This window comes from Mastacembelus armatus, chromosome 11, assembly GCF_900324485.2.
Source record: "Mastacembelus armatus chromosome 11, fMasArm1.2, whole genome shotgun sequence".
NCBI lineage: Eukaryota > Metazoa > Chordata > Actinopteri > Synbranchiformes > Mastacembelidae > Mastacembelus > Mastacembelus armatus.
In genome coordinates, this window is record NC_046643.1 from 6,503,326 (window position 1) to 6,524,919 (window position 21,594).

A 21,594-nucleotide genomic window follows, 5' to 3' on the forward strand; every position below is an offset into this window, starting at 1 on the left:
ATTACCAAGTAGGTAAAGCCTGATTAAATTTGATCACAGAAAAGCAAGAAATGACAGAATGTGAGCACAGATAATAAGGACAGATAGTACAGCTGAATAACTAAATGAAAGTATTTAACAATGAGTGCTTTACAACATTTGGCAACCACTGACTTGATTCATATACAGAAAGTGCTGCAAGTCACTGAGAGAGTTGGAAGTCAAACCTGCTTTAGATGAATGTGTGAAAACAGAGCTCCACCTAGTGGAGAATAAACAGTAGGCGACAACACAGAAGGCAAGGCAAGGCAAGTTTATTTATATAGCACAATTCATACACAGAGTAATTCAAAGTGCTTTACAGAAATAAAAGACAGGTTAAAAATACATAAGCAAGAATAAAAATAAAAAGGCATGCCACCGCTTTGTTACCATATTTGCCCCTTATGATATCGACTATCGGACCACGCTGACCCATATTTGTGGGTCCCCTACTTCAGTTTGTCCCATCCCTGATGGACTAAAAGTAGCTCAACACAGACTATCTGCGAAGACGATCCTGAGTCCCGGACTCTTACGTCTAGGATCGAGTAGACTACAGCTGGAGGTTCCAAACCCCTTATTTAAGTCTACAGCTGTTTAGACCCGTATTCTAAGGATAACACTAAAGCGTCTGGGTTCCTAACCCCTGAAAGAACTGAAAGAATTTTATTTGTAAAATAATTGCAAGTTTTGACCTCTGCATTTATGACTCTGAGAAACAAATATATAACAACATTGCAGTAATAGAGGTTCAAAATGTGTCATAAACCATCAGAGGTCAATATTTCAACCAGTAGAGATATGCAGGTGTAGGAAAGTGAACATGTTTTCTTTACTGCTAAAAAGTACTTCTGTCAAGTGTCTTAGAAAATCTAGGCTGTTTAGGTCACTCTGCCTGAAGGTGGTCAAAAACTATTCTGAAAAGCAGTACTGTTATACTGTTGAAATTTAGCACAGTTACTACATTTTTCCTCAAACAACTGATAAAAAAAAATGTAGTTGGATAAAATAATAGCAGTTTAAATATACAGTCACTTTAGAAGGCAGTGATTTTCCTGAAGTGTGAAAAAAAAAAAATCAGCAAAATGGTTTAAAATGCAAACACGTTAAAAAAAACATTTGAATGTTTGAAAAAAAAATTGCTTCTTTCTTTTCAGTGATAAGAGGTTTGAATTTTGAAACCTTTTTTTTTTAAAAAAGCACTATACTTCCATGCCATTACTATGCAAAAAGCACATATTCCAAGTTATTCCAACCATTGTGGTAATCATTACAGTTAAAATCAGGTTTGATGACATTTGGACAACAATTCTTGGTTTCCTACAAATTGCTAAAATGGATAATGACTGTCTGTGTCGACTGTCTGCGAAGCAAGTTACAAAACTTTGGAAACACTTATTTGTGACAATGAAAAGACTGAAGCATTTGTCTGAACCTGATTTTGTAGTTTTAAAATATATTATACACATTCAATGTTAAATGTTACAAATTCTGTCAGCAGTTTGACTTAATATTTAGCCAAAATTAGTCAGCGACATCATAGTCTGTCCCATTACTGCTCTTTTCTTTGGTGATAATAATTGTATGAGTCCTCTGAGCTGGGACTGGACATTCTTCTAGGTTAACTTGCAGTGCGACCCCGAGGAATGTTTCTACGGCAGTGAGATGGCTGCTTATAGTAAGGAATAATTTCTCTCAATTACATGGCTAATTTTGCTGCTTTGTTACATCATATACTTTATGCTTCCAAATATATATGTATGTAAATAAGTCACAGCTGAAATGTGCACTTAGGGATAGTCCATTTATCTAAAATCAACAGTGCTAACATTCAATAAAACATCAAGAACACAAAAAAACCCCTCACCTTACTTTTACTTCTTAAATATCTGTATTTCAAACAAAAGAACATTTATTGGAGACTAAAAATAAAGGAAGGCCAAAACTAATTTGAAATATGTGAAGGAGATTCAGAGTCCATCATTTAAAACTGTCATTCTCCTCCTCTTCCTACCTGCAAATAAAAGGCACAGCGGTGGTAGAACATTTGCAGCACCTGGAGATCCTGTTGTTTTAGATGCAGAAGATAAACAGATTGGTTGGTTGGATATTTCAAGTCTATCATTCAGTCATCTTTGCTGTGGTTCTGGCCATTGCAGCTCTTAGCATGTGGATGGTCTTTAAAATCAAAATAGTGTGGATGCTGCTCAATAAAACGATCAAAATCATCTGGAAAGAGGAAAGAAACAAAATTACCACCAGCACATGACAGAGCTTTACATTATTAGTTTAACATGTCTCACATTTGTATAGTAAATGAGACTGGAGGAAAGCTTTTATTTTAAATTTCATGCAAGATGTGTAGCATTTAAACATTGTTAGTAGTTTTTTGTGTATTAGTATAATTAGTATGGTGATTCCAGACCATTAAAGAGAAGATGGAGAACAGCAGCTTCTATCTGTATATTGCATTTTACATTATGCGCAGATGGAAAATCTGCTCGATGTGTTTTTATGGTGTGAGGATAAACTGCTTGATATGACAATAGAAAAAGAGCGCACAGAAAAGATTTGACAGTTTCTAGAAAAGACAGATGGTGGAGGTAAGGACCCTGTAATATCAACATACAGTACTTATCCTCCTCAGTAAATCCAAGAAGGAATCAAATGCAATTGTGACAGCATTGAAGAAGTGGGCACAGGTTACAAGAAGGTATCACAATTATTCTGACAGTTATGAACTGATGTTAAAAAATGCTGTAGTCAATGTAATGATATTTATGACAAACGCTGTATCTTACCATATGTGATCTTCCCAGTGTCTAAAAACAGCCCAGAAAGTTCCATGTTCTTCACTCCCAGCATTATTTCCAAGATGGTGGCAAGATCCTCCTGCAGGATTTCCTCTCTTACCTCACTCTCATACATCTGCATCCCGAGATATAGTTTTAGTACAATGCCTTCAAACCTCAGACCTCAGATTAAATTCACTGCTAAATGTGCTTACCTTAAAAGCCAATTTCAGGGTCTCCATCGACTTTGATGGTCGATGAATGGTAGACAGAGCAATAACATAATGTCTGATGTCTATCTGTCCATCCCCAAGCTAGAAAAAAAAATTTCTCAGATGAGAAGTAGCAAAGAAACAGATGCAATATAATCTTATATGAAATGAACATTTGCTGCAAATTTATAACGGTAATAATCTCTAGCTTTTAATAATGTAAACACAACAGAAAGGAAAACATGGACAAAAATGAATCACCACCACAACTTGGATAAACTGACTATATATTCTAAACTTAAGCTGTTACGCTCTCACCTGAAATAATATCAAAACTTTAAAACGTGGCCCAAATACCTATACCTATTTCACATATCTACACTATCTACAATACTTCTCAATATAGTCCATATTTTGATTTTGGCCCACCCAGAAAAAACAAATGCACTGAACTCATTAAAACAACCAATTTTTGGCTGTTAATCTTTATGTGTAGAGGAGGGCTGCTACAGAAAAGACAGCAAGCAAAGACTCACTGTGGCCTATAATCACAAAATGAAACAGCTGTTTACTGCTCCACAAAGTTGCAGCGCAAGCAAAACGTTTGGAAATGCTTACAGATTTATGTGCTGATGCTCCGTGTATTGCTGACCTTAAACTGAAATCTATCTGGTGTATATCTAGAATAGAGATTATACCATTACATCAGGTGCCTTATCATTTGGTATTTCTGGTTATCACCAACTACATGACAACAACAATGACAGTGATGCCTCACTTCCATGCATGGTTTGAGGGGCAGAATAATATGGTGGCGAGGAAAAACACCTCTCCTCTGAATGACCAGACTCAGCTGAGTTGAGAAAAATGCTATGCAGTCATCCCACAAAAAGATGGACCAGACAAGATTCCAGGCAGAGTGCTCAGAGAATGTGCAGACCAGCTAACGGAGGATCTCTGACATTGTAAACATCTCTCTGAGCAGAGCTGTCAGCATCACCATCATCTTACCCTTATACAAAAAGTCACCTGTGTCTTCCCTTAATGACTTGCATCCTGTTGAACTCACACTCACTATCATGAAGTGCTCGTTAGACCCTGCTGCCCCCTCACTGGACCCTCTGAAGTTCATCGTATTGCCCCACCCGTTCAACAGATAGTGCCATTACCACCACCCTCTACCTGGCACTCCTATCTGGACAATAAGGACACTTATGTTTAAATGCTGCTCAGAGACTTTATTTCAGGATTTAACACAATCATGCCTCAGCAACTGATCATAAAGCATAGCCTGAACACCTCCTTCTGCAGCTGGATCCTGGATTTCCTGAATGGAGACCTTAGACAGTCCGGATCAGGAAAAGCTTCTCCAGCACCATCACACCAAATACTGATGCTCCAAGGGCTGTATGCTCAGTTTGCTGCTATTCACTCTGCTGACAACACGACCGTGGTGGTTCTCATCAGCAAGAACGATAAGTAAGCATACAGAGAAATAGTGCAGTGGCTAATGGACTGGTGCAGGACCAGCAACCCGTCCCTGAATGTGAGCAAGAACAAAGAGATGATTGCTGACTTCAGGAGAGCACAGAAGGTCCACTCCTGGGTGAATATCAGTGACTTCTCTGTAGAAAGCCCAAGAAAGTATCCCTAATTTCTGCAAAGGCTGAGGAAAGCCCATGTCCCACCACCCATCCTCACCAATTTCTATAGATGGACTGTAGAGAGTATCCTGTGCGGAAGCATCACTGCCTGGTTTGGGAATTGCATCACTGCAGATTGCAAGACCTTACAGTGCATGAATATCTGGGTCCTTTTTCCTTTTATCACAGACATATACATCACACGCTGCATCTGAAAACCCAATCAGTATTGTGGATGACCACACACACCCCTCACACACACTCTTTACCTTTCTGTGAGCTGGAAAAAGGTACAGAAGCTTTCAGGCCCACACAGCTAAGAGTTTGTAACAGTTTCTTCCCACAAGCCATCAGACTTCTCAATAGCTAAGGACTAGATGAACACACATGCAACTCTGCACCCCACTCAATTTTTAGATCTCTTTGCACACTTTTCTTTTTTGCACACTCCTGAATGGCTTGAGGTAGTCCTTAATCAACTGCACCGAATGGTCTCTGGTCCAGTCTTTTGGCTGCTAATTAATCAAAAATATTATACATTGTCAATCTGTAAATTATTGATCTACATTATGGCATGACAGTTTGTCATGTATACATTTTATCAGATCTATTATAAATATAATGCACGACCTTTTGAACCTTAATTTTCCCTTGTCTTGTACATCGTCTAATGTCCAGTTTACACTGGTTGCATGCATGCACTTGTCCACTTTATGTAGCTTTAGGGCTCTTAATCTAATGATTAGATATGTGTGGTCTTGCACAGTTCTGCCAGTCGAGGCAGATGGCTGCCCAAACTGAGCCTGGTTCTGCTGGAGGTTTCTTCTTCCGTTAAAGGGAGTTTTTCCTCTCCACTGTCACCAAGCGCTTGCTCGTAAGGGATTTGTTGGTTTTTTCCTTTTTTGTAAAGTGCCTTGAGATGATTGAATTGTGATTTTTATGTAGCACCATAGTTCCTAGAGGACCGCTGTTTGTTTGAGTATACACTGTATTCACTGTACATGGTGGAAATTACAATAAAAGGCCAGTTGACTATTATTAGATATTGTTATTTTTCAAGGAGCTATCACATCAACATGCATCTAAATCTAACTTTCAAAAGCTTTTATGTAGAATGAAATGTCATGAACAAAGAGGGCCCAGAAACTGGAAGGAATGAGTAAATGTTAGGATCTAATAAATTCTGTGTATATTAGGAAATGATCTTAGAAGTTGCCTTAGTGAGCATTGTCTTTAAATACTTACTTCTGTAATTTTAAACACTTTTGTGCTTACCTTGTCAAAGAGGCTGTGGACTTGTGTGAGTGTGGCTGTAACTGGAAGCTTGAGGAACTGGGCAAAGTCCTGCAGCCCCAGTTTGTCTCCCTGCAGTTTCCTGGCAATTCTGGCCTGGTCCTCCAGAACTTTGTCTGTAATTCCTGCTTTCAGCCTGTTATGACAGATTACAGCTTGAGGAAGAAATGACATAGTCCACAAATGGGTTAGCTAGCCATACTCTGAACCATGTGTCTCAAACAAGGTTTATCTTCATATTCTCTTGCCTATTCTGGGGTTCAGTGTCTTCACACCTATTTTGGTTTGGAATTGTCTCGGGTTGTCTGGCTTGTGCCTCATCTGCCAGATTTTGTTTTCTTCTTAACAAGAACTTGCCTTAAGTCTTATTAAATTCATTGGCTGGGTGTAATTTTTATAAAATTTAAAAACTATTATAGTTTTAGTTTGCAATTCACCTATATAATTCTTTACTTAAAATATCTCTTTACTCTTACCTTTACTCAAAATAATACTATTAGACTATTATTTTGGGACACCAAGTACATATAATACATGATATTTTTTTTATGTTTAAAATCAGTAACTAAAAATTATTATAATCGATTTATCTACCTGTGATTTCAATAAATATATTGTTCTGTCTGACCAACAATCCAAACCCCCCCAAACATTCAATTTACTTTAATGGAGGACTACTAAAGTGAATTCTCTCATTGGAAAAGTTGGAACCATGAAATATTTGGCATTTGTAGATCAATTTTCTTTCAGTCAACTAACCAATTTACTTTGCAGAGTTACATGAAATCCAGATTTTTTTTTTATTCTATCTGAGCTAGTTTGCTGTGTAAACAACAAACTGAACTTATTGGCTTATTTGTAGGTCTAAATAATTAAAAAGCAATATATTAATGTTGTAAAGATGTAACTCGTGAGTATTTGACTATGACAGTATTAATAAATACGATGAAGTCATGATTCAGTTATAATCATACAACATACTGCAAAGATTCCTGAATGCTCACTATATCATTACTACTATCATGGTTGGTTCTGCATACTACACAATTGATCATTTTAATGAGATAACAGGTCCCATACTGGAATTAGCTGAAGATGAAGGGAAATAACCTTTCCTCTGAGTGTACCTTTTTTAAAAAAAAAAAAAAAAAACAAAAAACGTTAAATCCTCTGTAATTAATGAGATAATTATCCTCTGGATATAAAACCCTACAAATATCTGGAGTAATTAGTATTAGAAGAAACACTAAACCTCTGTGTGTGTGTGTGTGTGTGTGTGTGAGGGTGTGTGTGTGTGTGTGTGTGTGTGTGTGTGTGTGTGTGTGTGTGTGAGAGAGACGTGTCTTTCTGTCCTGCCATCATTAGATGTCAGTGTTTCTTCACTGTCACTGCCCCAAATTTTACAATGACACCCATCCTCGACCCAGTCAAACCAGTCAGTCCCCTCTCCCTCCACTCACCCCATGCGGCACACTAACTGGTTGAACTCCAGCAGGCTGCTGTAGTCGTAGATCCGCAAAGGGCCCTGTGATAGACAGATGTCACGGTCATCAAAGGACAGGTCTGTGAGCGGCAGCTCCAACGCTCTATCAGGAGGGATGGAAAGGTTTATGAAAACATAAATTTGTATCTGTATGTTAGGAAAATCCAAAGCATGCATGTGACATGAATCCGATGTTGATCACAGACACTTACGCACTGCAAACACATGCGCACACTCGCACACACACACACGTACCTGGCCATTAGCTTTCTGACATTATTGGCAAACAGGGCAGGGTTTTCCTTCTCCTCATTTGATGGAGTGTAAATTGGCAAGTACTAAGGAAAGGGAGAATGTGAACTTAATCCTGTTGTGTGGTCGTGAAATTGTGTAGTGAAAAATACATTTGGAATTAAAAATGCATATTCATAAAGTTTTACTGACTTCTGGCTTAATCAACCACTCACCTCTATCTCCATAGGATTATGAGGTTGGCACAGAGTGAGCCATAGGATCTTGAACCTAGAAGACAGAATATTTGGCTTTGTCTGTGCATGAATAAACAAGAGGAGTAAAATAACATGATGGACGTTGGAGAGAAGAGTTAACAGTGGGCATAAAAGGTGTCTCCCCTAGAGCATCTTTCAATGGTTCTTTTAAATGGAAAGCAGCTCAAATGACATACATAGCACAGATCAGTATAAACTGTGTGTGATAGTTTGTAACCTATGAAGTACTGCTGTATAGGAGACAAAGAGGGCAACACTTACGCTCCAGGACCCTGCCATGTCCATGTAACAGTGTCCTGTGGAGAGGAAGAATAAAGGAAATGGTTCAGAACAAACACAAAACATGACAACAGAAGTTCTTTTCACTTCCATCTACTGAAGGAGGGAAAGTTCCTGTGCTCTCTTAAATCTCAGTGCAGGACATGAATTTAAAAGCAGGATTTTGTGTTGTCAATACTGCCAAACTTCCAACTTATAACTTTCAGCACGCATACAGTGGGAATGGACTTTTCATTGAAGCACAAGATATATATATATATATATATATATATATATAAAATCAACTATGGTTTTTAATTTTTTTATTTTTTAATATGCAAAGCAAGGAAGTAAGGAAAGGAAGGAAATCACACTACATGTGTGAACACAGCTCAAGTGTGGTAAAACAACATACAGATAAATCCAAGACAACTCAGATAACATCACATTTACTTCTTGGCACTTTCATCTGCTATCAACTTTTGAATACATTTTGATTTGGCTTACTAACATTGCATAATATGCGTCCATATTTTGTGGCTGGTTGTTGTTGGTTTAGTCTTATTTCAACTTCCAACTGCAGAAGTCCACCACAGCACTATGAGCAGATGCCAATAATGGAATGAAAACATATCTGGTGGAGTATAAGTACAGATTCAGTAAAGTTAAATTGTTAAATTGAGGACAGGTCACCCTGTTATTGCAGTGTTTGTGTTTTCTGCCTCACGTAACTGCCCACATTGTTACTAAAGTCAGCACAGTGACAACACGCAACACAAGGGGAAACAGTGACAAAAGCTTCCTCGAAATACTAGGCAATAACAATTGCATAATTGATGAGAGAGCGAGAAGAGGTACAGAGAGAGCGACATGGCGTGTGTGTCTGTGGGAGTGAGCAGGCAAGCGAAAATGGGGGGGATGAAATATCATCCTTAACAGAAGACGACCCCATACTGATGTGAGGGAATGGAACCATTACATCAAAGGTGTGTGTCATCATGTATAGGTGTGAGTACAAAGAGTGTGTTTGGGTGGAGTCCGGCTAAACCAGAATTACAGTATGTCTAAGGTTCATCTGTCTATTGAACAGGTATCAAAAGAAAGTGTACCAAGCGGGGCAGCGGCGGGGTATTTACCAGTTTGTTTGGGTAGCGTAGCACCACTGGTTGCACTGGGAGCCCTGGTATGAAAGCACCTGAAAAAGAGTGGAGGGAGGTGGTAAATGAACAGTAAACTACCAGTAATTTACCAGTGCTAACCACATAAATTATTAGCAGGGTGCAGAGAAACAAGCTACAATTAGAAGCTACATACAGTATTTATAACTGAATAAAGCTACTGCATAGATTACTATAAAGATAACAAGATTAGATATGAGAATAAAGCTTAAAAAAATCTTAAACCTTCAAGGACTAATTTAGTTTTTGGCCACTTGGGGGCAGCGCAACAAATTTTAGGTTGACATGGTTAACATATTAGTGAAAAGTGCACACATCCAGCGGACCCTGAGGACAATTAGCATTGATTTGGAGTCATATATGTGTCCACATGCTGACTGCAAGTCCACTATTCTTTATTATTATAGTATTGTTTTTCGCTTCTCCAAATGATCAGTGAAATGTCACTGATGTAACTGCAGATTAGTGCTGAGGAAAACTAGACTTGTGATCATTTTCTGTCATTTCATCACTAAAAGTGATTCCTTTCACCTTACACATTAACATGAAGATTAAAGTGACATTTTTAAATGTTTTAAAAATAAGAAAAAGGCCAGTGGCGTCTGCACAGCATGTGATGCAAAAGTGGCACCACATGCATGAAAACACGCAGACACACACACTCTGTTGTACTGGGAGCCAGTGAGTTGACATAACTACAGCTGACACATCCACACAGCACCGGCGACACACAGGACACAGATCAAGCTGGATAAATACACAGACACAGACAAAGACACACAACCAAAGCAAGCCATAGTATGACCAGCAGGGCTTACTGGGAATGACAGAATTACAGACTGGAACAAAGGGGATTAGACCAAAAAGACAGGAAACAATGCCTGACAACACAACACATAGAGGAGAGTTGCGAAAAACAAGTCCAAAAAGAAGATGGGTGCAGCAGTCACATACCGTCCTATGTCTTAGCAAATCACTGAACCTTGCCCAGACATCTACACCTGGTATTGGCAGCTCTGTAGCCAATTCCATGAATAAATAATCATTTACATGTCTGAGCACACTAAATGAATTGAATTCTGAATAAAGTAATCACACACAGGCCCTTAATAAACTTACAACACAACCCTGCCTTGAAATGGCCAAGAGCCACAACTAAATACCGTTCCTGAATTATGATTTGCACTATTGAGTAAAAGTAGCTGACAAGTTTGAAGCTGTACCAGCTAAGCAAATTACACTGGTTTCATAACCTAAACACACATTAAAGACTATCAGCTTAAAAAATATGTCATCATGTGGCTGCTGTGTTAAACATGTATGAATCTGTGTTTGTCTGCGAGCACATACAAAACAAGTTACAGTATGTGGAGGTTGAACACAACTAACACCATGAGGTAGTGCAAGCAGCACATTAACAGCAGCACTTTCAGTGCATCATCTGCATCTACACAGGATGTGTTCAGGAGTGTTCAGATACCCGGAGGGGGCTAAAAGTAGAGCTGCCGCTCATTCACATTAAAACGAGCCAATAGAGAGAGTTCTGGTGTCTGATCAGGATGCCTCCAGGGTGGCTCCCATTGAAGCTTTTCCAGCTTGGGAAATAACGTTTCTCATCTGGCCTGGAAAGGCCTTGGACTCCTTCAAGAATGGACTGGGGAGATGGATGTCTGGACTAGGTGGTATTGTTTCTAACACCAACTTTAATTTGACTATGGCTGTGAGGACATTACCTTAACTATCCAAGCTACATACCTAACCTAATTCTAACCTGAACCCTAAAACATCACCATAAACTTTATGAAGGATCAGCCAAAATGCCCTCACAACAATGGAACAGAGCAAAAAATTGGCTGTACAACCAGAGAAACACACACAAACAATTATTTTGTTTATCATTCTTTTATCAGCTTAAAGGAGGAAGTGGACTGAACACATACCAGCTTTGAATAAGATAAGACCCGACCTGTTGGTGCACGTTCCCTCTGAGAATATCATGATCTGAAACAAACACATACATATTAGGGTGCAGGTGTGCGCACGCCCACGCACACGTATACACACACAACAAAAACAAATAAATGCTTTTGGCTTTTATTCATTTATTCAGACATTCATTCTTTTAATTTTGGCCTTAAACTGTATGTGGCTCTCTCTCTCTCTGCAGTATTTATTCCTAGTGTGCGTGTGTGTTTATGCCCCATATTGCAATATGTTACCTGAGGCCACTTCCCTCCCGATTGTGCTCTCCGTTTAATTTCCTCTACAGTTTTCCTTCTGGAGTCCTGGTCTGCCCGAAACACAAAAACTGGCCGGATGTAGCTGATCAGAGCTGGAAGGATGATAAAGATGTAGATTTTAACCATATGTCAAAACAAGGAACAAAGCCAAAATGACTAGTGAAGTTAATATTCACCACATGTCAACTACAGAATAAAGCTAATAAAATGGTAGTACAAATAGTCTCTTAATTTACATTAAGACTTACAATAAATACATAAATTAAAAAAAAATTACCAATAAAAAAAACAGATTTGTAAGTACCATTATTTACATTGAATTGGATATAAAGAACACCAGACTTTTTAAAACAGACTAGTCAGACTAGTAAATTCAACTTCACCATTTGAATTTACTTACCGGTATTCAACATGCTACAGTCACTGAGAAGTTCAATCATTAAAAAAAAGAAAATTAATGTAGTTTTCATAAAAGTTTTACAATTCTTTTCCTACTACAGTCTGGTCATTTCTACATAGTATTTTACACTGCATGGCAGAAATGTACATGAACCTGAAAATATGCTGTATGTTTTTATGGATGCCATATAACTGCACTATTAGTTTTAAGAGTTTTTGTAAATCTGTGGGTTGTAGAGCTGATGGAAGTTTAACTCACTGCCCCAGACAGGAATGCTCCTGTTTTCCAGATTGGTGACTATGGAGCACATGGTCATGGTGACTGGGATGGCATCAAAGTAGGAAGAGTGTGGCGCCACGGTAAGGATGGGAACTTCAGAGGCTGCAGCACGTTCTCCTTTTACCTTGATCCAGTGGAAACCTCCACAAAACCACATGGCTCGCATGATCACTCGTAAACACAGGTCTATAAATCTGGTAAAGGTTGTACAGACAGTTGATACAATTTAACTTTTTTAAAAGTTTTGTCCAGGGTGTGGACTGGACAAACATGTTCCTTGCTCACCTTCAGTTCCCAACTTACACTCGGGTCGCAAATGTTTATGATTTCACCCTCCCACTGTATGTAGCTGTGTCTACCTGCTTTAACCTTATCATTCTCACTCTCACTTGAATAGGTTCATATGCCCTTGATGCTACAGGTTTCACACATTCTGAGTAATCAAATATTTCTGCACACACCTCCTCCACCAGGACTGTGGTTCAATGACAAACTGAGAACGTCCCAGAGAGGCTGTGAAGGCAAAGGGCCACGCCAGCAGCATTAGGAAGGACAACAGCAGCAGCCGCACAGGAAACACTGTAACTGACATCAGTCCTATCTAAAGAGAGAGAGAGAGAAAACGAGGGAGACAGAATATGTGAGCAAGGTAAAAAAGAAGATATGACACACTGTTACCATTTCACTGCGGGTTCACAAGCTGATTCCCTATTTGTTCCTATAGAGGAGAAACAGATATGCCTGTATAGTCAGGAGCAGGAGACGCACATTACATCTGTCTACAGGAAGGAACAAACATCCATCTGTCACACATGACAGTCGGCCTGTGATCACACTTTCCTGATTAGATGCCCCTGGAGCCTACTGGCTTATATGTCCAATAACAACACTCTCTTCATACTCTAAATCTACGCAATACCACTTCAATGCATTATGTACAGCATTTCCTCTACCATTCATTTACAACACAACCTCTCATTCCCCAAGAAAGGCACAAAGCAGGTGTGTATTATATGTGTTTCACTGTCCTGCGGCATGATTGTTACTATTCTCGTGTCCCCCACCCCCCAATATTGTTTTTTTAACTTTGCAAAACTATAAAAAAATGACTAAAAATAAACTGAAAGACAGAAAAACAACTACAGAAATATGCAAAATGACCAAATTGAACACAAGTAAAATAAGTGGAAATGACTACAGATCTATGTAAAATGAGTAAAAAATGTGATGGTGACTTGTTCTGAGGAGAGGGGGGCCTTTTACATGTCTGTGCACATGGGCCCATTGTCTCCAAATCTATCCATGACCTTACTTTTTGCCCTTACTGGTCATGTAGCAAATTACATCTCTCTGTCCCCAACCTTGAATTGCCACTGCTGACTAACACTAAAATGGTACCACCCACAGTTTACTCCATCATAAACTGCCATCCCTGGCGACATGCTGCTAGCATGGCTAAAATCTTGTTAGTTCCTCCAATCAGGAATGGTGCACAAATCCTGGACTTGGGGCAGTCATGGCCTAATGGAAGTCGGACTTGTAACCTGAAAATTGCAGGTTTGAGTCTCAGGTCACAGGAATTGTCGGTGGTACAGAGTGAATAGCCAGTGCCCTGTCCACCTTCAATACCACGACTGAGGCGAGACCCTTGAGCAAGGCACCGAACCCCCAACTGCTCCCTGGGTGCCGCAGCATTGGCTGCCCACTGTTCCGGGTGTGTGTGTTCACTGCTGTGTGTGCGCACCTGTGTACAAGTGCACAAATTCAGAGTACGGGTCACCATACTTGGCCATATAAGTCACTTCCACTTTTGTGTCCAAACACTGTGTAATTCTATATTGTGAAAAGGTGGTCCATAATATCTGTTGAGGACATGTGACGCTGTACTGATTGTAGCAGTCTATCTAGGAGAGCGGTACAGCAGCATCAGCAGGGAGAAATAAACAGACCTTGATTATATCCAAGTTGTAGCTGCTAATTCAAGAGCACTCAGTTTTACTCTTAAGGCTGTGTGGTGTTTGCATGTGTTTTCCCAATTTTTTGGTTTTAGTCTACAGTTATTTTTGCACCTTTTTCAGTCACAACAAGTTTTGCACTTGTTCTTGGTGTCTGTTCTGTGGTGTGCTGTAGGTCTGTCAGGAATGACTTTGGCTCCTTGTTTGTATGTATGGAAATGGCAGTAAAGCTGACTGTTGGTATCTGACAAGGTCTTTTGATTTGGCATAACAGAGATTTTACTGTCTAAATAGTAAACAAGCAACACAGGCCAACTCTGGCAGCAGTGTATAGGGTCTTGTAACTGAAGGCAGTTTATTGAAGTCAGAGTGCCACAGCAGAAATGGGAAGTCAGCTGACTGACCTATTATGCTATTTCTCCTACTGTGTAATGAGAGAGATCTGGTATGTGTGTGTACTAACAGGGTCACAGAGTCACGGCCTCCAGTGTATATTCAGACTATGTGACATTTGAAGGTCCTTCCTTCCTCCCCCCTTGTCCGACCCCCACTCGATCTCTTCATCATTTTCATTGCGCTCCCTCATTCACCTCAAATCAGCCTCCCACCCTGCCTTAGGGTTATCTCCATTCCCAGCGGAATTCGTCTCCTCAACTATCCATCCATCAATCTCACACTCCCTGCAGCTATTTATCCATGTCCCTTCATTTATCATGTTGCTCTCAGTTCTGCTCTTTTCATCTTAGCATGCATTGATGTGTTTTTGTCATCAGTCTAGGGGATCATATCTAACCCTTCCCTCCCTTCCTGTACCATCTTTTCTCTGTTTCCTGTCTGTTTCTCTCTCTGGAGGAGCCCAGGTGCACACTGCAGGGCTGTATTAATAAATAAACAGTAATGGAGGTGATTTACTGTATGATGCTTTAAGGCCTCTCCTAGTTTCCACCCCCACAACCCCCAATGCCTGATGCCCAACATGCAGTGCACTCATCAACAGCTTAACGACTCCATCTGGGAGGATCCGCTGACATTTTCTCAGGGGGGCGCATGCGAATGAGTTGGGGCAGGGTAGAGGGGACGGATTTTTATGAGACTACCTGCCCATCTATGGTTGATGATTTGAAATATACTGTGAAAAATACACTTCTGCACTGCTGGTCTCATTTGTGCCATGCATCATGTGGTATTATAAAAGTGACTTATAAACTATATTCATCAATTACAATAAATTCTTTCCTGGTTCTTCTTGCCTCTGAAAATAGTTTGTCATGAATTCTAGTGCATTCTTTATGGTCTTTGTTGTTTTGCACAGTGGGCTGCACAATGAACTTGGGATCAATCAGACACCTGATGGTGTTGTGTGATGAGAATCTAAAACTAAAGTGCCTAAAGCCTCTGCAGGGTACTGTGTGTGTTTACCAGGTAGGGAAGGTCTAATGAAAAATGCTACTATGTTGCATTATGTGAATGACAGGATCCTTTGTTTTTGAAGCTTAAAAAAGGCTTAAAGTCAGTGTCTCCACCTCAGTCACTGTAATTCTGATTTTTTAAATCTGTCTCTCCCAAGTCCACCAACTTTATGAATCACTCCTCCAGCAGCTCCAACCTTACTACTGGGAGAGATGTAGTGTGTTGACACTAGAGTTAAATGATTATTAGATTAATAAATAAGGCAATTTGTATAAGTGAACTGGCGACTGTTTATATGATCTAAAGTCATATTTTTATGAAAGCATGTGATGGCTCCTGTTTCTCGTGAGAATTTGTTACTTTTGCTGGTAAAGTAAATTAAAAGATATGATTTTAAACTATTGGTCAAACAAAACAAGATATTTACTGATGTCTCATTTGATTCTGGGTTTGTGATGGACATTTTTGTTCTGTTTTCTGATGTTTCATAGATATGGATGAAAAATGAAAACTAAGTCCTTTATTAATAAAAATAGTAATTGTTGTAACAAGTCCTAATTGTGTAAAATAAATTATTAAAGTTACTTATGTGCACCTTCCTTTCCAGCCAGGCTACATAACACACCACTCCCCTGTGCAATGTGGCCTAGCATACTTTGAACTGCTCTATGCCCTGTAGTGAGAGATAATTGCTCTTGGCTAATTGTTTTCATCGAGCTGAGTGAGGGGTAGTCTGATTTCCAGATGGGAACCCAGTCAGCACCAGCCTGACCTACTAGGTTATTATGTTGTTCGTGGACAGATTTAAGATGTGTGTCAGAAAGGCAGTACAGACAAGCAGGGGAAACTGAGCACACAAGGTCAAATCCAAAGGTAGTAGAACCTGTTACACATGCTGGAAAGCTCAGCTATGGTATTTAATCTGACAAGAGGTAAATAGTGTGCAAACATTTTAAATGTGTAGCTGACAGTAGATACTTAAACTGAAATACTGAAAGGGCCAAAAATATCAGTCTTTTAAGATATTTATTGGTATTTGAGAAGGTTCCCAATACACTCTTGGGACACTGCTCTATTGAATGTCAAAAGTATTTTGTCTAGTTGTGATGGAGAATTGGCAGACATGTCTGATGATGCACACTGTCCAGCAATGTGTGGCTCAGCTAGAATTAGTGCTACTGTCTGTCTGTGGCCATTTCACTTGCTGACCTAGATGATCTACATCGCTGCTGATCAGGTTTGCTGGAAGTTGAAAACAAGTCGAGGAAGACCAGGTGCCAGGGGGAGGAATGCATGTATGCACACTGACTTAAACAAACCCATAAATTCAAAAGTAAAACACACATCTTCAAAAATGTGCATGTTATGTTGTCATATAGATCTAAAGCCAGAGCTTGTATTTGTTTATGTGAGACTGTGTGCAAGTCCACACATGTGAAAAACACACCTGATTGAGACACGCATGATCCAGCTTACATTCATTGGTCTACTGCAGTCATCTGGCATATACACACCAGTACTACTAGCAAGTACTACAAGCTTTAGTGAAAAACATATCCAAGATATGTGCATTCATACAACAAAACAGTACAGGGAGGGGGAAAAAAAACTCTCTCTCTCTTACCTCTCACTATATAGTATATATATACATATATATATATATACACACAGTGGGTACGGAAAGTATTCAGACCCCTTTAAATTTTTCACTCTTTGTGTCATTGCAGCCATTTGCCAAAATCAAAAAAGTTCATGTTATTTCTCATTAATGTACACTCAGCACCCCATCTTGACAGAAAAAAACAGAAATGTAGAAATTTTTGCAAATTTATTAAAAAAGAAAAACTGAAATATCACATGGTCATAAGTATTCAGACCCTTTGCAGTGACACTCATATTTAACTCACATGCTGTCCATTTCTTCTGATCCTCCTTGAGATGGTTCTGCTCCTTCATTGGAGTCCAGCTGTGTTTAATTAAACTGATTGGACTTGATTAGGAAAGGCACACCCCTGTCTATATAAGACCTTACAGCTCACAGTGCATGTCAGAGCAAATGAGAATCATGAGGTCGAAGGAACTGCCCAAGGAGCTCAGAGACAGAATTGTGGCAAGGCACAGATCTGGCCAAGGTAACAAAAGAATTTCTGCAGCACTCCAGGTTCCTAAGAGCACAGTGGCCTCCATAATCCTCAAATGGAAAAAGTTTGGGACGACCAGAACTCTTCCTAGACCTGGCCGTCCAGCCAAACTGAGCGATCGTGGGCGAAGAGCCTTGGTGTGAGAGGTAAAGAAGAACCCAAAGATCACTGTGGCTGAGCTCCAGAGATGCTGTAGGGAGATGGGAGAAAGTTCCACAAAGTCAACTATCACTGCAGCCCTCCACCAGTTGGGGCTTTATGGCAGAGGGGCCCGACGGAAGCCTCTCCTCAGTGCAAGACACATGAAAGCCCGCATAGAGTTTGCCAAAAACCACATGAAGGACTCCCAGACTATGAGAAATAAGATTCTCTGGTCTGATGATTGGCGTTAATTCTAAGCGGTATGTGTGGAGAAAACCAGGCACTGCTCATCACCTGTCCAATACAATCCCTACAGTGAAACATGGTGGTGGGAGCATCATTGTTGTGGGGGTGTTTTTCAGCTGCAGGGACAGGACGACTGGTTGCAATTGAAGGAAAGATGAATGCGGCCAAGTACAGGGATATCCTGGAAGAAAACCTCTTCCAGAGTGCTCAGGACCTCAGACTGGGCCGAAGGTTCACCTTTCAACAGGACAGTGACCCTAAGCACACAGCTAAAATAACAAAGGAGTGGCTTCGGAACAACTCTGTGACCGTTCTTGACTGGCCCCGCCAGAGCCCTGACCTAAACCCAATTGAGCATCTCTGGAGAGACCTGAAAATGGCTGTCCACCAACGTTCACCATCCAACCTGACAGAACTGGAGAGGATCTGCAAGGAAGAATGGCAGAGGATCCCCAAATCCAGGTGTGAAAAACTTGTTGCATCATTCCCAAGAAGACTCATGGCTGCACTAGCTCAAAAGGGTGCTTCTACTCAATACTGAGCACAGGGTCTGAATACTTATGACCATGTGATATTTCAGTTTTTCTTTTTTAATAAATTTGCAAAAATTTCTACATTTCTGTTTTTTTTCTGTCAAGATGGGGTGCTGAGTGTACATTAATGAGAAATAAAATGAACTTTTTTGATTTTGGCAAATGGCTGCAATGACACAAAGAGTGAAAAATTTAAAGGGGTCTGAATACTTTCCATACCCACTGTATGTATATGTATATATGTACTTCATATGCCTTGCTTTGAATCAAAATAGGCAAAACAGGCCACTGGGACTGTGGGGGAAATGACCTGATGTGGTGTGTGCATTTAAAAGGAAAAAAAAGAAGAAAAGAAATATAGAGGCAAAAGTATTTTCTTACTTGCTGCACTTTGGTCATTTTCAGAGGTTTCCTCTGGATATGTTTTAAATTAATGAAGATTATTTGTTTTGAAAATAAATAAATTAACCGCTAATAGGTGATAGAATTCCATCATTTTGCTCAGTCTCTATCATCACCATGAGTGCAGGATAGAATAAACGACCACTGATGAATTAGTTGATTGATGAGGAGGCATTTCAGTCTAACTGCTGTCCACCACCAGAGAGGTTGTACTGATTTCAGTGGTTGATTTAAGGTGCAGCCATACTTGTCCAACTGTAGAGGAACCACAATATTATCTTAGTAACCACTTCCATATTCATGCTTGGCCCAGAGCACATATTTTGCCTCAACAACCTCTTCAAATGTGTTACACATTATGTGAGTATGATTCTCGGTGGCCTTCCCACATAGAGAATCCCTAACTGGACCAACTCACGCTTGCTGTGCCATCCTGGAAACTGATCCATTCTAATGAGGACTACCTGATCACACAAGAAGCTGTACACTTGTTTACTCCCTATGCTAACACCCAGATGTAAACACTGTGTGCATGTGTGAATATTCAATCGTATGATTCAAAACTAACTTCTAGAGATAGAGAAGTGTAGACTGACAGATATGGAGGAGGAGGTTAGGCAAATGTTACCAGGATGTGTCAGTACGACAAGGTGAGTAGCACAAAAAAAAAAAACTGTATGGGCTTCAGTTGTTTGGAGTACATTTTGTAGAAGCACTTCCACTGTCAGCAGGTGTGTAGTTTAAAATCAAATGCAAATTTCTGACATGCAAACTTGGTCAATTAAGATTCAACCCTGGTTGTTCACAAACATCCAGGAAAATACGGGGTAGTGGCTGGTCCCATAATGACACCACAAGTCTCAGATAACACACTCACAATGGAGAAAACAGGGCAACAATGCAGTTACATTAACAGATGACAAAAAAGTTCAAATAAATAAATAAATAAAAGTTACATTATTTTTTCTTCCTAAATCTGCACGAGTTGTCAAACTACTGCTGTTCTCTGTGGATACCGACAGCGACTCTGAGAGCTACACAGTTATTAATTGAAACTATTTTCCCCCTCGAGCTGTTGTCATACAGGTCAGGCTGGTACTGGCCCACGTGACTCCAACGTCTGTCAACCGATTAAAGTTAAGGTGCGGTCGGTTCATTAAATACACACCACATTAGGCAGGATACTTAAATACGTATCTTTCATTACTTTAATTGGCTCACCCTTATTTTTTCTGCAGCGGTGAAATTCAGCTCGTGGGAGAAAGGGTTTCTGTCCACTCTGGAGACACGACTGTTTGACGGCTTCATTGCTGACAAAGTGATACTCAGAAAACAAAAACAGAAACGTCGTGGCCAAAATGTGCCGTGACACTAATTCGTTGTGTCCCGTGCTTAGTGGAATATCTAGCTCCTCAGTCCTCAGCCCTGCCTCCTCTGGAGACGCAGATGTTGTGCCCTGAGCAAACCTGATCAAACGACTTCCGGTCACCTCATTCAAAATAAATGTCCTACAGCTTCACGTTTTTATGTATTATTGATAATAGTATATTGCCTTAATGTTCCAGTAAAAAGGAAAAACGTGTTATTCTGGTGTAGAAATTGCCAAAAAGCATGTCTGCCTTTTTCATTGTCATATTTTCACGGAACGGTACCATTCATGTAATGTTAAACCTGATATTACTACATTACTATTAAACGTGCCATAAGATACATCAGCTTTTACTTTGAAGGGGGTGGACAACTCTAGAAACCTGGAGGAATAGGAATACACACGCATGTCACAAAATCAAAGCGGTCATGGAAAGTGACTGTAAAATACTACATTGTGAGTGTTTGGCACAAGAGGTGAAATGTGCGACTTCTACGAAGAAATCTAATCTCATGCTTTTATAAACATGCTAACCTTGTGTAGTAATGTGGGCATTTGAGACTGTCAGAGCATTTCTAAGAGAAAATTACAGACACAATTACACAAAACCCACTGATGAGATGAGAAGAATTCTGTGTAATGCATGTTTTAGATGTTTAATGAGATTTGGCATCTATATGAAGTCGAACTTCCTTCTTTACACAGACCTTATGTCCCAAAGCCACATTTGGCTGAGCTACATTGTGGTCTGGTGCTGAGTGGTTTATCTAGTCCATATTAAATATGTTTGTCTTCATTTTGATATTCTGAAGCTCAACAAATATCTGGGAATTTTAACTGTAAAAGTAGTCCTACCTGCTGACGCCCTTCACTACAGTACCGCACTGAGCTGCTGAATGTAGGATGTGTATGTTTGGAGCCACACATTTATGGCTGAAGTAATATTGTATAGGTGTGCACACAAAGGTCCTGCTGTTGCTTGTTCCTCCATCTGTAAATATTAAACTTTAACAGAACCATCCAATCATCAGCCATAGGCTCAATGTTTGCCCATCAATACTGGTTTCCATGACAGGTAGGTGTCTGAGG

The 21,594-nt window shown here is 39.8% G+C and overlaps 1 protein-coding gene across 2 annotated transcripts; it reads right to left on the reverse strand.

Moving 5' to 3' along the window:
- Positions 1 to 672: 672 nt before the first annotated feature.
- Positions 673 to 20,570, reverse strand: lpcat1 (lysophosphatidylcholine acyltransferase 1). Of its 2 annotated transcripts, XM_026300579.1 has the most exons (14): positions 20,358 to 20,570; positions 12,770 to 12,909; positions 12,288 to 12,502; positions 11,609 to 11,721; positions 11,330 to 11,390; positions 9,348 to 9,406; positions 8,215 to 8,249; positions 7,912 to 7,966; positions 7,700 to 7,782; positions 7,422 to 7,547; positions 5,944 to 6,097; positions 3,029 to 3,127; positions 2,823 to 2,949; positions 673 to 2,250 (listed from the first exon to the last, which is right to left on the reverse strand). In XM_026300579.1, exons 1-14 carry the CDS (start codon positions 20,442 to 20,444, stop codon positions 2,147 to 2,149), a joined length of 1,458 nt encoding a protein of 485 aa, XP_026156364.1. In that variant the 5' UTR covers positions 20,445 to 20,570; the 3' UTR covers positions 673 to 2,146. The 2 variants fall into 2 exon arrangements, with proteins under 2 accessions (XP_026156364.1, XP_026156365.1); XM_026300580.1 differs by lacking the exon at positions 12,770 to 12,909 and having other exon boundaries at positions 20,358 to 20,486.
- Between the last annotated feature and the right edge of the window lie 1,024 nt (positions 20,571 to 21,594).

Excerpts from the sequence above, each read along its gene's own strand:
- lpcat1 (XM_026300579.1), bottom strand. The coding sequence starts at position 20,444 with ATGAAGCCGTCAAACAGTCGTGTCTCCAGAGTGGACAGAAACCCTTTC. Across the intron at positions 7,783-7,911 it reads ATAATCCTATGGAGATAGAG|TACTTGCCAATTTACACTCC; the intron begins GTGAGTGGTTGA and ends CCCTTTCCTTAG. Across the intron at positions 3,128-5,943 it reads TCCACAGCCTCTTTGACAAG|CTTGGGGATGGACAGATAGA; the intron begins GTAAGCACAAAA and ends TTTTTTTTCTAG.